Source organism: Gopherus evgoodei, chromosome 3, assembly GCF_007399415.2.
Source record: "Gopherus evgoodei ecotype Sinaloan lineage chromosome 3, rGopEvg1_v1.p, whole genome shotgun sequence".
NCBI lineage: Eukaryota > Metazoa > Chordata > Testudines > Testudinidae > Gopherus > Gopherus evgoodei.
In genome coordinates, this window is record NC_044324.1 from 7,692,047 (window position 1) to 7,708,467 (window position 16,421).

The 16,421-nt window shown below is 43.1% G+C and overlaps 1 protein-coding gene across 1 annotated transcript; it reads left to right on the plus strand.

Annotated features, from left to right (window-relative positions):
- The first annotated feature begins 3,005 nt into the window (after positions 1 to 3,005).
- TMPRSS12 (transmembrane serine protease 12) lies at positions 3,006 to 15,019 on the plus strand. Its single transcript, XM_030554904.1, has 5 exons — positions 3,006 to 3,136; positions 5,225 to 5,423; positions 7,618 to 7,889; positions 9,835 to 9,977; positions 14,173 to 15,019. Exons 1-5 carry the CDS (start codon positions 3,040 to 3,042, stop codon positions 14,455 to 14,457), a joined length of 996 nt encoding a protein of 331 aa, XP_030410764.1. The 5' UTR covers positions 3,006 to 3,039; the 3' UTR covers positions 14,458 to 15,019.
- The last annotated feature ends 1,402 nt before the right edge of the window (positions 15,020 to 16,421 follow it).

A 16,421-nucleotide genomic window follows, 5' to 3' on the forward strand; every position in this document is an offset into this window, starting at 1 on the left:
CTCCTCTGCCTTGGAGCTCCTCCCAGGAGCCTCCTGCTTGCTGGGCGAGGGGAGGGGGGGAGAAAGGAAGAGGGGTACTAATGTCAGGGTGTTTCCCTTTCCCCACTCCTGTACCCTATCTCCACAGAGCAAGGGTGGGGACACCACAGGACTCTGGATGGAGGGAGCTTGCTGGCAGCAGCAACTGCTGTCTCAACTTGCTGATCTACTTAAAAAAACAGTGTACTTAGAGGGAGATCAGCATACTTACAGGGGCAATGCAAGTCTCTCTCTCTCTCTCTCTCTCTCTCACACACTCACACACACGTGTGTGTGTGTCTCTCTCTGCCATGCTGTGTCTCCTCCCTCCATTCGTGCTGCCTTGTAGAGTGTGAGGCTACATTAATAATGTGTTAACCCTTGATGGCTCAGCCAAGTGGTAGTTCATCATTTAGCAGTAAGGCATTCCCTGGGAAATAGCTCACCTTTTGACTCCATCATCTCAACCAAGCTTCACAATCATCATTGCTGGGTACAGTATTAAAGTCTTTGTTTAAAATGTATACTGTGTGTGTATGTATATAACATAGTCTTTTGTCTGGCAAAAAAAATTTCCCTGGGACCTAACCCTCCTCCCACGATTTCTATTAATTCTTATGTGCAAATTGGATTCGCTTAGCATCATTTCACTTGAACTAGCATTTTTCAGGAACATAACTACAACGTTAAGTGAGAAGTTACTGTAGTTAATTTACTCACATGTAATTAATGGTCACTCTTAAGCAAAGAGCAAGACATACATTAATCCTGAGATCTCAGTACAAGTAATACTAACATGGCTATACTTCTGTCACGTTAAATTTCTGATTTATAAGTCAATCCCATGAGGAACAAATCCAATATCTAAACATCTTTAGAAATAAACATTCTATGGGTAGGAGGTTGTGTGCAGGTAAATTACTATAATTTGGACATACTACGTTCCAGTTTGAATGGAAGTACAACAGAATTTTGCCTGGGCCACGTGTTTCATACCATTGTCTCTTTCCTGTGCATGGCGGTGCACAGTGAAAAAAACAAATGGAAAACACTTCTTAGTTTTACCAACAATGACGTTGCAGAAAACATGGTCTTGGAGAGGCTGTGTCTATACTAGCCTTTTTTGAGAGGTCTGTCTCACTGTTGCACTGCCCCACTTACAGCAATAAGGAGGTACATTAGTGTAGATAGGGCACTAGAATTTTTACCACAGTCTGTCTCATCCAAACCTGTTGAAAGCAAGTCTACTACAGATACAGAGGCAAAAATACGGTGAAAACTACTGCTTCCACAGCAGTTATCACCAGTGGAACTGCCCTGATAACACAACACTGGGAGATATCACATAAACATCTGGCATAGTCAAAGCCAAGAAAGAATACTTTTTCTCTAACTATTCAGGGAAATATCTTCACAATATGCCGTTTTAACTTGGCAAGTTCCTTCAGATAATCATTAGTTTATTTTCACCACCAAATGGCAATTGTGAAACAAGAGTGAAAATAAAGCTTGTGGTAGGAATTGCTTTCTAAAGTCACATCTTTATTTCCACCCTCTATCTTGCTAGCCCTGCTCCTTTCTCTCCCACTTTGGTTTTACACTAGTAGTTTGCTTTTACTCATCATAGGTTAGTAGGTAGGTACTTGACCGTAATAACAAATAACCTCCACTCAGCTACAAAAATGTATTGGCTAGAGGATGCAATGTTTTCTAATATTAACCATTTCCTGCTCTTTTCATAACAGTTATCAAGCTATTTTAATACATCCCATGCCATTCAGAGAGCTGAGGTGGTAGTATAATCAATGTAACTATAACTTTGCTACTGCACTGGAATCTTGGAAGATTTTTTAAGTCTGTGTCAAAGTCGACCACTTTGTGTGATATTTTTATATTGTTAATTACCCAAGCAGTCAAATGAGTCAGAAATTATACTGTGAATCAACAGAGACAAAACTGAGGTCTGACGAATACAATTTCTCTTTGGGTGAAATCCTAGCCCTAACAAAGTCAATGGGTTTTTTTTCCACTGACTTCAGTGGGGCCAAGAGTTCACCTCCCATCTGCAGCAATAGCACCTTTGTATTATGATTGCAGTAGATCTTATAGGCAAAACAGGAAGCCTTGCTTAGTATTTGGATGGGAGACTAACCACTGAAACCCCTACAAATGGTGCAGGGCTCTGGCAACATGTGTCTCACGACCTTGATCTCTGTTAAAACTTTTTGCTCTTCTATAATTACTGAGAACATTACTGATAAACGCTAACCTGTAGCTACTCTGCCCAGTTCTTGTGATGCATGAATGACTGAAATCCTTATTCCTCTCAGCAGTAGGTATATCTTTGCAAAACAAAAAGGTTGGTGTGTTTTGTTCAAAAAAGTTGTGATCCCGGAGCAATGTTATTCTATGATAGAACCACACTGTTTCTCAAAGCGGGGAAAAGGTCACTAGAGTAGCTGATGGAAACAATTTCTTGGAGAAATTAAATTAAAACGTAATTTTCGAACTGAAAGTGTGTGGTTTGGTTTTGTTACTGGAGAATGATACCTGCATCTTCCTCTCCTGCCCCAGCCATCCACAGAAATCACCTAACTATTGCACCCAATTGCTAAGGCAACTCCCATTCCCTCACACCACACTTCCCTGTAGACCTGCTTTCTCCCAAGCCATCACCACGTGCACCTCCTCCTCTTGTCCCCCTAGGCAGCCCCCGGTATCCGCCTCCTCTGTTCTCCCTCTACAGACTCAACCCCTCCTTCCCCAAACTGCGCCCCAGGCCCAATCCTATTGTCCACTCCTCTCCGCCAGCCAGAGATGAGATGCCCCTGCCCGGGCCTGACACACCCGCTCCCCTGAAATCTCCTCAGGCTCGCTCCCCTCCCCTCCGGGCCGCCACGCAGCAGCACGCGCCCAGGGCATGGCGCCTTCCCCTGGTCACGTGGCCAGCAGCCGCGCGCCGGCAGCCCGGCAATAACCGTTAGACGCGAACCAGCCGCCATTTTGTTTGATCCCCGGACGATGTGGCCGAGTCTCTGTGCCGCCGCCGCCCTCGTGGTGGTGCTGCTGCAAGCGGGCGGCAGCACCGGGAGCCTGGCCCCGAGGAGCTCCACGAGCAGTAAGGTTCCGCCGCTGGGCGTGGCGGCGGCTTGGGCGGGCCGTACCTCAGGCACCGCGTAGCCGGGACCCGCGCTGCGCATGCCCACGCGGCCCGCTGTTGGAACTACATGTTCCATTACTCTGGTGCGACGCGACGGCGCTTGCGCAGAGAGGACTCCCCCCCCCCATGTCATGGCCCATGAGTCTGTGCGACAAGCTGCCCATGTATCTCCAGGGCATACTTGACATAGCCCATAAATCACAGAGCCATGCAGGGCATGTGCTGGGAGGGGCCTAGGCTCCAGCTCCTGTTGGAGGGGCTGGTAGGTTTCTTGCTGTCCCTACCTCCCTTGTGCTGCGTCACGTCCGTCTGGTGCCAGAGTAATACAGATGCAGATAAATCAGGCCATAAAGTATTTGCCTCTTGGCCAAAGCATGAGGTTGGGTCACGAGAATACCGTGTTTCAAGTATGAGGTTGGATGTCGACCGTGTTTCACCTGATTGGGAAAAGGATTTCAGCACTCAGGTTCCCACAAGCAGTGCCTATGTGATCACAGGCAGAATTGGAAAGGTTAAGTGGCGGATCAACTCAACCAAGCTTTGCTGCATGCCAGATAAAGGAACCTGAAGGATAAACTCTTGAGGGGAGGGATAGCTCCATGGTTTGAGCATTGGCCTGCTAAACCCAAGGTTGTAAATTCAATCCTGGAGGGGGCCACTTAGGAATCTGGGGCAAAAATTGGTCCTGTTAGTGAAGGCAGGGGGCTGGACTCAATGACCTTTCAAGGTCCCTTCCAGTTCTAGGAGATAGGTATATCTCCTATTATTATTAGAGTCAAACTCTGTGTTTTGGATCCCAGTGATCTGGATGAAGTGTTCTCCCAGAACCAAAGTATTCTCAATAAGCTGAGTTGAAAAGGTCTTGGCGGGAATCCCAACATATGCTGATAGCCCCTTACATTCGGTGATGTTGGAACAATTTGTATAGTAGGGGTGCTGAGAGCCATTGAACTAAACTGTCAACCATGTATATGATAGAAAGCACTTCAAGCCAGGGGCTTTTGCCACACCCCCAACACCCTGGGTCCAGTACCTATGTTTTTTACTTTTGGTATCTGTATGGGAAAGAAGGCTGGTTTAGTGGTTAGGGTGCTAGCCTGGGCCATTCAAATCCTAGGTTAAATTCCTTGCTGTGTCACAGGCTTCATGTGTGATCCACAAGTCACTTAGGGAGCTGAGACACAAGAGACTAGCTGTAAAATGGGGAGAATAGTGCTTCCCTATCTCATGGGTGTTGTATCTGAGCACCGTAATGGATTTAGCATCACAGTGGTCATGGGGGGCCACATCAATACCTAAGATAGATCGGTATCCTGGGTAGCTGACTCCGTAAGCCAAGCTTGAAGTTAACTCCAAATACATGATAAAATGCTTCATCACCAGTGTAAATACTGTGAGTACAGAAGGCAGGAATGTCCTGTTTAGAGTAGGGAACTGGAAATGCAGATAAGCTGGATTCTGTTGCCAGTTTTGCTGCTGACCTGCTATGTTATGTTATTTACCCTACCTCAGATAATACTATGCACCCTTTGTAAAGTTCTTTGAAGACCTTGGACATCAATACAAAGTATAATGTTAAAAGTCACAAACTTTTCACTGTTAAATAATTTCAAAATTATTGCATAACTTTAAATAAGAGTTTGCACTATTTTTATTAATACTTTTTAATTAAATGTTGGTACAGTCACATTATATATGCACAATATCATATAAGACAGCACTACAATACATACTTTTGTGCAGCTTTCCATACATTTCTTAGAGGCAGTTAGTCCCTGATTCAGCAAGACACTTGAGCACATACTTATCTTCAACCACTTGCTTAAAGTGAGCCCTATTCAGCAAAGCACTTAAACATAGATGAAGTAATGGACTTAAGCACACACACAAGCACTTTGCTGAACTCGGGCTCTAAATGGGAATGCAAAAAATAGTTGTAATAACATTGGTAAACCTTTTGTAAAACCCATGCACAAAACACTAAAAATGCACAAAATCTTCATATTGCAATGTGAACAATGTAACTGATGGTGTTTTGTTTTATAGCCTGTGGAGAGCGGGTACTGGTGGATATGATATCAGGACCTCGAATCGTAGGTGGACATGATGCACAGCTCGGAGCATGGCCGTGGCAAGTTAGTCTCCAAGTTTACCAATATGGTGTAGGATTTAAACATCTGTGCGGTGGATCTTTGGTTAATGAGTATTCAGTACTGACAGCAGCACATTGTGTTAGACGACAAGTGTATGTATTAAATTTTAATACTCTAATACTCCGTTAACGTAAGTGTGAGAACGGTATAATTGACCAGAGACGCATCACCTGTAACTCCCATAGCGTAATGTTAAATGTCAGCATTATCTTTGAGCAAAGTGGAGGACCAGATACTACAGTGGAATCAGTGGGAGTTTTGCTAGACTGCATGGATTGGGTTCTAAGATTGTAGAACAATTACTGGGGAGTGAACACCTGACTCCTCTGTCCCAATATTCCCTAGTGTTGGCATCCACTCTGTCTCGGAGGAACCACTTAAAACAGTCTGTGCAACTTAAGGTCATCAGTTGCCTTCCACCAGAGGGTCTGTAACTAGAGTAATTGTGTCTGGAGGTCTCTGCATCCCCAGCCTGGCTGGGTCTGAGGGCTCCACATCAATAGTGCCAACACAGAGGGCAGGCTTAGGAGTGGACTGAGGTTTTAGGACAAAAATTTTCAGGTTTTTGACTAAACATTTTAATTTTTTCCAGGAATATTTTTTTCCCAGTCAGCTTTACTGTTCAGTAATCTTATACTGCTGTCATAAACAGATGGTTAAGGATTACTGTCTCTTTTACCTGTAAAGGGTTAAGAAGCTCAGTGAACCTGGCTGACACCTGGCCAGAGGACCAATGGGGAACAAGATACTTTCAAATCTTGGTGGAGGGAAGTCTTTGTTTGTGCTGTTTGTTTTGTTTGTTGTTTGCTTTCGGGACTGAGAGGGACAAGACGTACACCCAGACTTCCCAATCTTTCTGAATCAGTCTTTCATGTTTCAAAATAGTAAGTAGTAGCCAGGAAAGGCGGATTAGTCTTACGTTTGTTTTCTTAACTTGTAAATGTGTCTTTTTGCTGGAAGGATTTTTACCTCTGTTTGCTGTAACTTTGAATCTCAGGCTGGTAGGGGGGAGGCCCGCTAGTCTATATGAATCTGAGTACCCTGTAAAGCATTTTCCATCCTGATTTTACAGAGATAATTTTTACCTTTTCTTTCTTTAATTAAAAGCTTTCTTTTTAAGAACCTGATTGATTTTTCCCTTGTTTTAGAATCCAAGGGCTTGAGTCTAAACTCACCAGGCATTGGTGGGGGGAAAGGAAGGGGGAGGGTTAATTCCTCTTTGTTTTAAGATCCAAGGAGTTTGGATCTGTGTAGCCTCTCAGGGCAACCCAGGGAGGGGAGAGTCTGTGGGGGAAGAAGAGGGGATGGTTAATTTCTCCTTGTTTTAAGACCCAAGGGGTTTGGGTCTTGGGTTCCCCAGGGAAGGTTTTGAGGGGAACAGAAGTGTGCCAGACACAGACTTCTGGCTGGTGGCAGCGTACCAAATTTAAGCTGGTAATTAAGCTTAAAAGTGATCATGCAGGTCCCCACTTTTTGGACGCCAAAGTTCAAAGTGGGGGAAAAAACCTTGACAACTGCACTAGCAAAATGTTGCAATATTTGGGTAGCAAACATTGGAGCGGATTTTTCAGTTTTTCTAAAGTAAGTACTACTGCATCTCTTTTATTCTACTAGGTTGTAAAACCTTTATTTAGAAAATACTAAGAGACTATTAGAGACTAAACTTTCATTTTACAGTACAGTAATAAACACCTCAAAAGAGGCTTATTAATCTACTGATACATCCTTAGACAGGCCCCCAGAGCAACCTTAAATTACAATGTGTACCTCTCCAGCCCCAGAGCAGCCCAGAATCTGGTAGGTGCAAAGACAGCTTAAGGCCACTTTTGCTTCTCCCTGACTGTGAGTACTGAGCTGCACCTCTTAGAATCTCACATCTAGACTTCTTTATTAGAGATCCTGTTTCTTTATTGTTTCTTTTACTGTCAAGATTCCATACTTCTTTCACTAAGCATTCCAAATTTCTATAAAAAAATTATCTGTCTGGATCTTTTCTCCTAAAAAACTCACTGCTGAGCTCCGCAGGCATAGCTGGGCAGCCAAATCTGAATATTAATTGAAAATATTGATCTGGATTTGCCTTGCCAAATATGAGGCAATCTGTGTTCTCAGTTCAGCTATCTCTATCATGAACTTGTCCCAAAAATATTTAATATGGGATTTTTAAAGCATGTTGTCAAATGTGTGTAAGCTGCCAACAAAACAGAACAGATTTTAAAGAATGCAAGCAAGTAATTTATTTATTGTACCACAGATGTAAGAAATGAATTGTTGATTCTCTTTTAGGGACCCATACTACTGGAGGGTTGTGATTGGCCTTCATGATATTTCCAGACCTGAGAGACATACTGTGAAACATAGTGTTAGAGAGATTATTGTCCATTCAGAATTCCGGATAGAGACGTTTGAAAATGATATTGCATTATTTAAACTATATAAATCTGTAAGCTACAATGACTATATTCAGCCCATCTGCTTACCCTTTATTCACATTCATCTAAACATCAACAACCAAACAAAGTGCTTCATAAGTGGTTGGGGTAGTATTTCAGAGAAAGGTAAATATTTGCTTCCTTTTTTGTTTGTTTTTTTATTAAACTAACTGGTGATCCAAGAAATAGCTGATTTCAAGTAATGCAAGCTTACTTGCTGTGAAGGCATTATTTAAATGATGTGGTTTTGTTTTGAGCTTCAAGGGTAGCTTTTTTGAAACCATCTTTTTGGCATTTCTTTCCTAGATACTGCTGCCATTCGTGCTCTCCTTGGCTTTATTCCAAATGCATCCTCCTTTTAATTACAAAAACCATGATGTATTCTACTGCTTTCGTTTTATCCAGAGAAAGAAAGAATTTGATGAAGCATGAAAGTGTTATTACCTGGAATAACAATAGCATTAAAACCCTACCTATGGGCCTCAGTTTATTAGGATTAGGAATGATTTTTTTTTTATTTTTTTTTTTGGTAAAAAGTCAAAATGAAGAGAAGAATATTTTTCAGTGCAACTGAGCCCTCTTAAAGGAACCAGCTGTTTAGCACAAAACTTGATTGCTTAAAGTGCAGTTCTGCTAACATTGTGAAATTCTGTGTTCAGTGTTTTCATATACAATTTTCAGTTTACAAGTAAAAAGTTTTTTCTACTCATCAGCAGCTCAAACTGACAAAAAAAGTCTGAAAGTCAAGCTGGGTTCAAATTTCCATGTCCATCACCTGTAAATCATTCTGCAAGTCAAATTCAGTTATACTCCCACTGAAGGCAACCTAGGGCTGAACAAGTGTAACTGAGGGCATAGTTTGGCCTGTAGTCTTTAGTCCAGGGATAACGTAATAGAGGGAAGAACTAAACTTGACTTTTAGATTCTTGTTTCAGTTCCCAGACATTAGCACTTAGAAAAAATGTTATACTTAGCAACAATAAATTAGATATAGAAAGATTGAGACTATGTAGGGCTCCAAATGTGTAGCGGGGCTGGCCGATCTGCACGGGATTCTCTTCTCTCCTGCCTAAACGCCAGTGAGCACAGACTCAATATGTACAGGTAGTAACTTTCATAGTAGAGCTGTCTCCCTAAGGGAAGATACAAGGGCATCTGGGGTCAGATGAGGCTGTGGGACACAACATGGCCCCTGCACTTTGAAAGTGTTTAGATCTAAGTACTAGTATCTCACATGTTTCTTCAGAATCAGAAAGGCAGATGTGTCAAATAACACCTCCACCCTGATCCTGCAATGACTTATGTATGTTGTCACAACCATGGTAAAAATCCCCCTGCTGGACACACCAGGCTACTGTCTTTGGATTCCAGGCCCATATGCTTTTAAGCTTCCTGAAACTGATCAGAATCCAGGCCCTACCTCTTCAGGCCTACACATAGGATATAAATCCTCCGTTTCACATCGCTTCTGAGCTGAATGCCCGGTCTAACTGCATCTCCACCATGACTAGTGTCATCTCCCCCAGACTCCCCAGTAGCTTACCACACACTTTTCCAGAGTTCCACCTTGTAGGAAACGCTGGCTTACAGTTTACCTCTTCAGGGACATGATAGTGGAAGCAAATAGACCCATTAGATAGCACAAGACAAGAACTATATAGATCCAGACTAAACAATAGAACACCTGTACTCCATTCCCTGCCTCATGTTAGTTCATTCTGAGTCTCTGTTTTTTCTAAAACCCATCGCTAAAACCTTTTCTTTTAATTCTGCTTTTGGGGAAATTCCACTCCTTCAGACCCCAGACCGCGGCAGAGAAGTTAGAGAAAACTGGTTCTCCTAGCTTCAGCCAGCCCATTGGCCCATTTGAATGGGCAACCATTGCGATTTAAAGACTCTCCTCCATCTTAAAACCAAATAGTATTCATAAACTCTGCATAGACAGATTCCCCAAATTGTCACATGTTCTTAATTTTCAGCAGGAGTAGTCTCACTGAACTGAAAAATATGTGCACAAAAATGCTACAGTTGTAGTAGCAAAATGTTCCATCTTCTCTATGTTCCATTACAGGTGAAGGCTCACCTATATTACAAGAAGCTCAAGTAGACATTGTTCCTTCTGATATTTGTAATGGTTTTGAATGGTATGAAGGAATGGTTAATAATAATATGTTTTGTGCTGGCTTTGAATCTGGAGGTATCGATAGCTGTCAGGTAAGACTGGAATTTCTGTTTGTAGATGTACTGTACTGTCCTAGCCTGCTGCCATGGAAATTTGAAGTCAAAACTCTCATTGGCTTCATTGGGGCCAGGATTTGGGCATTAATAAAGTAAACAGAAAACAAAGGTCAAGTCAGAAGAGAGAAAGGCATCAGAGCAACAAGAGGAAAGAATGATTTTAGAGAAAAATAATCTGAATTTAAAAACAGTGATACACAGTAGAAGGAAAGACCAGGTTAACAGAAAGAAGGAAGAACAAAAACAAGACAAATTGTTTGTTTATGCAGTGCTTGACATAAAGATTACAATAAAATACAAAAGGTATTATTTATATGTATATATAAATAATATTTATCTGTATATATATATGCACACACTGTGCGTATATGTATATTAAACCTCTATCACGATAGAATGTGTCCCGATATAACACACATTTGGATATAACGTGATAAAGCAGCGGGGAGCCCTTTAAAGTGCCACCCAAGCCCCCTGCTTTACCACATTATATCCAAATTTGTGTGGAGCCCCGGGCCCTTTAAATCACCGCCCGAGCCCCACTGCCAGAGCTCCAGCAGTGATTTAAAGGGACCAGAGTTCCCAACAGCAGCTGGAGCACCGGGCCCTTTAAATCCCCGCCAGGGCTCTGGCACCCTGGCTTGGACAGTGATTTAAAGGGCCCGGGGTCTCACCTATAAGGCAGTGAGATTTTTTGGCCTCCGAGGACCACATTATATTGGGGTAGAGGTATATATAAAAATAAAATCAAAATCTGGAACCATTTCCAAGTTCAACTTGGAAATGGTCCCTGATTTTGATTGTAATTTTTGTGTGTTATATTATTGAAGATTGAGACATCAGAGGACAGAAAAGAACTGCCTCGGCTTTGGTCACCCCCCTCCCCAAACAACTGTGAGTGAAATTAACAAGGATGCCAGAAATAGCCCCTAATTCCTGGTTCAGACTGCAGAGTAAACAGCTAAGTTTTAACTGTTCCTATGCAGGCAGCAGGCTACCTGGGGAGGCTTCTCCCTCAGCCAGTCCCCCTGGTCCCTGCTACAAACTAGAGGGGAGCCACTGCAGCCCCTGCTGAGTGGGGGGTGGGGTCGGGGGAACGCGGAGCCTAGCCACCTCGGGCAGCCTGGCTGGAGGAGGAGAGGGAGAGAAACAACAAACAAATGTGACACAGAGTTTTTCCTTTCCAAGCTTTTATTAGCTTTGAGTTTGAACTTTTTGTGATGCAGCCAAAAGAGGTGAAAGTACGCCAGTACTGAATGCTCCACTTATTTGCCGGTACACTACTGCACTTTTTTTTACTGGTACTCCGTAGGGGGCCATACCGGCTTACTTTCACCTATGACTATGTGTGTAGTGATGATTTTCACAATGGTATTGCCCAGATGTTTTAAAGTCTTAATACTAGGATTTTGGCATCAAACTGATAAAATTTCATAATTGTATGCAGTGTTGTAGCTGAGCTGATCGCAGGATATTAGAGAGACAAGACGGGTGAGGTAATATCTTTTATAGGACCAGCTTCTGAGAGAGACAAGCTTTCGAGCTACACAGAGCTCTTAGATGAAGAACTTTGTGTAGCTCAAATGTGTCACCAACAGAAGTTGGTGCAATAAAAGATATTACCTCACCCACCTTGTCTCTCTAGCATTTTGGTCAATTTCACGGTCATAAGATTTTTAAAATCATAAATTTAACTTTCCGATACTTAAATGTGAAATTTCATGGTGTAACCATGGGGGTCTGAAACCAAAAGGAGGTCATGGTGGGAAGAGGGGTGTCATGGTATTGCCACACTTACTTCTTTGCTGGCACTGGCTTCAGAGCTGGGCACCAGAGATCTGCAGCTACTGGCTGGGCACTCGGCTCTGAAGGCAACACTACTGCCAACAGCAGTGCAGAAGTGAGAGTGGCATGGTGTGGGGGGAGGATCCTCACTTTTTGGGAGGGCAGGGCTGGTCTTATGGTGGCCCAGGGTGCTGTGCTTGGGGGGGTTTCCATGGTCACCTCTCGCAACACACACACAGCCAGCCCAAGGCACCTTTAACTCCTGAGCACTGGGGCACTGGGCCCAGAGCCAGGGAAGGGCAGGCCTGGGGGCACCCTGGCTGAGGGCTCCTATCATATGTCAGGCTCCAGCTGCTGGTCCTGGATGGGCTGGAGTGGGATAGGACTTCCTTTTCACCTACAAGGGTCTCTCCCGGGGCCGGATCAGACCTACCTCCAGGAACCTCCCCCAGCTGCAAGAAGCAGTGCAGAAATGAGGATGGCATTGTATGGTACTGCTATCTTTACTGCTGTGGCGCTGCCTTCAGAGCTGGGTTCTGACAGCAGCCGTCACTTTCCAGCTACCCAGCTCTCAAGGCAACACAGAAGTAAAGGTGGCAATATCGCAACTCCCCCCCCCAATAGTCTTGAGACCCCTCATGCCCCATTTTTGGTTTGGGACCACCAGTTTGAGAAGTGCTAGTCTCCCCTGTGAAATCTATATAGTAGAGGGTACAGGTACGCAAATGACCAGATTTCAGGGTCTATGATGCGTTTTTCACAGTTGTGAATTTGGTAGGGCCCTACTTATTTCTTTTCTCCACACCAGTCATGATTTTATAGATCTCGCTCATATGCCACCTTAGTCATCTCTTTTCCAAGCTGAGAAGTCCCAGTCTTATGGAGGATACTTACTGTTCTGGTCTGTTTACATTGCAAGCGTTATGTAACCAGCTCTCCATATGGAATACACAGCATGCAGCTTTGTACAATGACAGTAGCTCTCCACAGAACAGATTACGATTCACTTCATGCCATAACTGATACAATGGACCTGGAAGACTTTACTATAAAACTTAACAATCCAAGGAACATATAAGTAATAAGACGTACCACATAAGGTAGAAGCTGAAGAATGGTCTTATTTACTGCTTCAGTGAAGAAGGTGCATTTCACTTGATTTGATTCATGCTAGTTTTACCATCAGTATTCAAGTCAAAGGGCATTAACTTGCAAAAGGACTTTAAGGTTTGGGCCTTACCGTGTAGATATTGGGCCCATTAATATGAAAGACAAGTAGTTTATTTTCTGTGATTAAAGATGACAATGTATTCACAAGTATTCTGTCTACCATCCTCTCTCTCTTCTTCGGCAATCTTCCTTTGAACAGGTGATTTGGGAATTGATAGGCAGATTATGAGCCTTACTATTTATACAGTGGAACTCAGCACTTATTTGCATATATGCATAATTTAGAGAGATAACTGAATTTAAATAGTTATTAATTTGTAGATATGTAGCTTTAGAGTGATCTGAATGCTAGAATGTAGACCTGCGGAGGAGATAAATGTTTAAGAACTTTAGTAATAGAGACTATAAGAAACCTGCTGTAGGTATGATAGTCTGATCTGTGTAACAGACCCAGGCCAGTGGGGTGCAGGAGTCTGGTAGAGGGCAAATGTACTGGTCACTGGGTGAGTAGTTTTCTGTTCCCTGAGTGACCAGAGCAGGGGCTGCACTAGAGTAATCAGGAACTTGCTAGGACCAGTTAAGGCAGACAGGCTGATTAGAACACCTGCAGCCACTCAAGGCAGGCTAATCAGAGCACCTGGGTTTTAAAAGAAGCTCTCTCCAGTCAAATGGGGAGGAGCCAGAGGAGAGGAAGTGTGTGTGAGGAGCTGAGACTGTATGCTGCTGGAGGACTAAGGAGTACAAGCGTTATCAGACACCAGGAGGAAGGTCCTGTGGTGAGGATAAAGAAGGTGTTTGGAGGAGGCCTTGGGAAGTAGCCCAGGGAGGTGTAGCTGTCACATGAGGCACTATAGACAGCTGCAAATCCATAGGGCCCTGGGCTGGAACCCGGAGTAGAGGGTGGGCCCCGGTTCCCCCCCAACTCCTAATCAGACACAGGAGGAGTTGATCCAGACTCTGGGGGAGATCACTGAGGTGAGCAAATCTGCCAATAAGCTCAGGACCCACCAAGGTAGAGGAGGAACTTTGTCACACCTGCTTAAGGTTACCTGATGCAAACTTATTGTGATTCATCTATATATTTTGGATATAAATGTTTTCTTTTTATCATTAGTAAATGTTAAATAATTATAATCTTAATTCTAATGTCTGTGCCTTAGAATTTCATAATACTAGAAATAACTGTGCCAGGGTGGTGTCATTTTTTTCTTGTTAGGGAGATAGCGGTGGACCATTAGTGTGCTGTCACCTGGATACCAGCAAATATTATCTGATAGGGATTACCAGTTTTGGATTTGGATGCGGCCGACCCAAACTTCCTGGGATCTATGTACGTGTGTCTCGATATAGAAGGTGGATAAAAGCTCACCTTTTGCTGGCTAGCAAAGCCACCAGGACCCTGAGCATTACAATTGCTCTGATTCTCTTGACTGTGGGGTGGACACACACATCATTTGATTACACTAGAGACATCAGGGGCTTCTCTGAGATTGCCGCATGAACAGGCAGCCACGCATGATTTTTATGAATAAGTATCCTTAATGAATGTGTGTAAATGCTACTTGTTTAGTAAAAGGCATGTGTTTTTTTGTCTAATCTATGTACACAGCCTGTAATAAAGCATTTTTGAGCTATTATCACTAGTATCATAAGTAAAAAGATGCACAATAGAGAAAGATATTGTACAATTGCATTAGTATATTCTGTGGGACTTGAACTTTAAACATGATGAAAACCAGCCTGTTTTCTAGAATGTTGTTACAAGGTTATAGTTCGTTAAATAAAGGACCATTAAAGAAAATGTGCATTACAGTGGTTAGCTGGCACAGCATAGCAGTCCCTTGTTTGTTAAAGTAAAGCAGAAAATGTATAATTTAAGCAAATCATACTGTGTATTCTGTTCTAGGCTTAAAGGGACATTGTCATGTAAATGATTTTTCAATACTGTAACATCTTAGGATCTTTAAAATAAAATGTATTATCCACCCAGATCGATACAGATTTTGTTTGTGGAAAAAACAATTTAACTGTTTCATGCCCTGGAATGTTTTGTGCACCAGAATAGTCTTGTTAGTAGAATTCTGTAGAAATGGTTTGGGGTTAAAAGGACACCCCCATCACCTTGAAATCTAGCTAATAAAAATTGTTCAAAGTAGTTTCAGGTAAATACATATGCCCAAGTCCCCTAAAAGTGTGTGTGGTTTTACAATCATACCTTTCTGTTTTGTTCTCTCTGAGGGTACGTCTTCACTACCAGCTGTAGCAAGGGGTAGGAACCAATTTCTCAGGGATCGATATATCGTCTCATCTAGACGCGATATATCGATCCCCGAATGCGCTCCTGTCGACTCCGGAACTCCACCAACGTGAACGGCGGTAGCGGAGTCGACGGGAGCCGCGGACATCAATCCCGTGCCGTGAGGACAGTAGGTAATTCGATCTAAGATACTTCAGCTACATTATTCATGTAGCTGAAGTTGCATATCTTAGATCCATCCCCTCCCCTAGTGTAGACCAGCCCTGTGACTGACACAAACAGGGAAATGTTTAACAGCCTCTGCAGTGGGAACAGTCCAGCTTCCAAGGGGACTTCACCTGTTTCCGCCTGTGTAGTCCACTCCAAGCATGCCTAATCAGGCCTCTAGCTGTCATCTGTCTCTAGGCAGGGACCCTTGTCCCACCCCCTTCTTATTGGGGGGTTTAGGGCTGCAAACTGCCATATTCCCAGCAAGTCAGTCTACCTAAAGGCCAGCACCTGGGCTGTGCCTTCTCTCTGAGGACGGTGACAGCATTTTTACCAGGTACCACGCAGCTCTTTCTTAGAGTACATTTATTGTAAGAACAAAAGAGCACACAGAGGAAACACGTACAAACGGATAATAGTTCCTGTATGTATATTAAAACCTTACCAAAGGTCACCCATCAGTTTTATGGGGCCCTCGTAAGCCAAAGTCTCTCCAGCTCCTCCATGAGGGTTGTGGTCTCTTTTACACAGAAGGTTCTGTTTGCTGAATCAAAATGAAGGCCCAGAGTCAGCTCAAACTCAGCTTTTTATACAAAAGCCATGTCTCTGAGTATCTCCCTGGAAAACCCAGTTTTAATCAATATATCCAAACTCCCCATGGGGCGGTAGTTCTCTGGAGTTGCTTACAATCCTCAGGATAATTACCCTCCTGTTTTTAGTTCCTGGAGGAGCTGTGATAACCCTCCCCCATGGAGTAGAACACAATAAGACAAAACCATTCATAAATTCAATACAGTGGTTCCCCAAAGATACTGAAAAAGGTTGCAGTATCTGTGACAGGAACTATGCAAAAAGTATACAGAAAACAAAAATAATTTTTTTCCCAATCTTTCAATTACAGTAATTGTAGGTGTTGATTTTTAACAACAGTAGGTCGGGTGTTTACAGATAGAAGGGGATTGTTAAAGTTAACTTGTGCACCCTCTTCTAGATCACTAACA

Bases quoted from the DNA above. Each gene is read 5' to 3' on its own strand.
- TMPRSS12 (XM_030554904.1), top strand. From the start codon at position 3,040: ATGTGGCCGAGTCTCTGTGCCGCCGCCGCCCTCGTGGTGGTGCTGCTG. The intron at 3,137-5,224 runs GTAAGGTTCCGC...TTTGTTTTATAG, and splicing joins CCCGAGGAGCTCCACGAGCA to CCTGTGGAGAGCGGGTACTG. The intron at 7,890-9,834 runs GTAAATATTTGC...GTTCCATTACAG, and splicing joins GGGTAGTATTTCAGAGAAAG to GTGAAGGCTCACCTATATTA.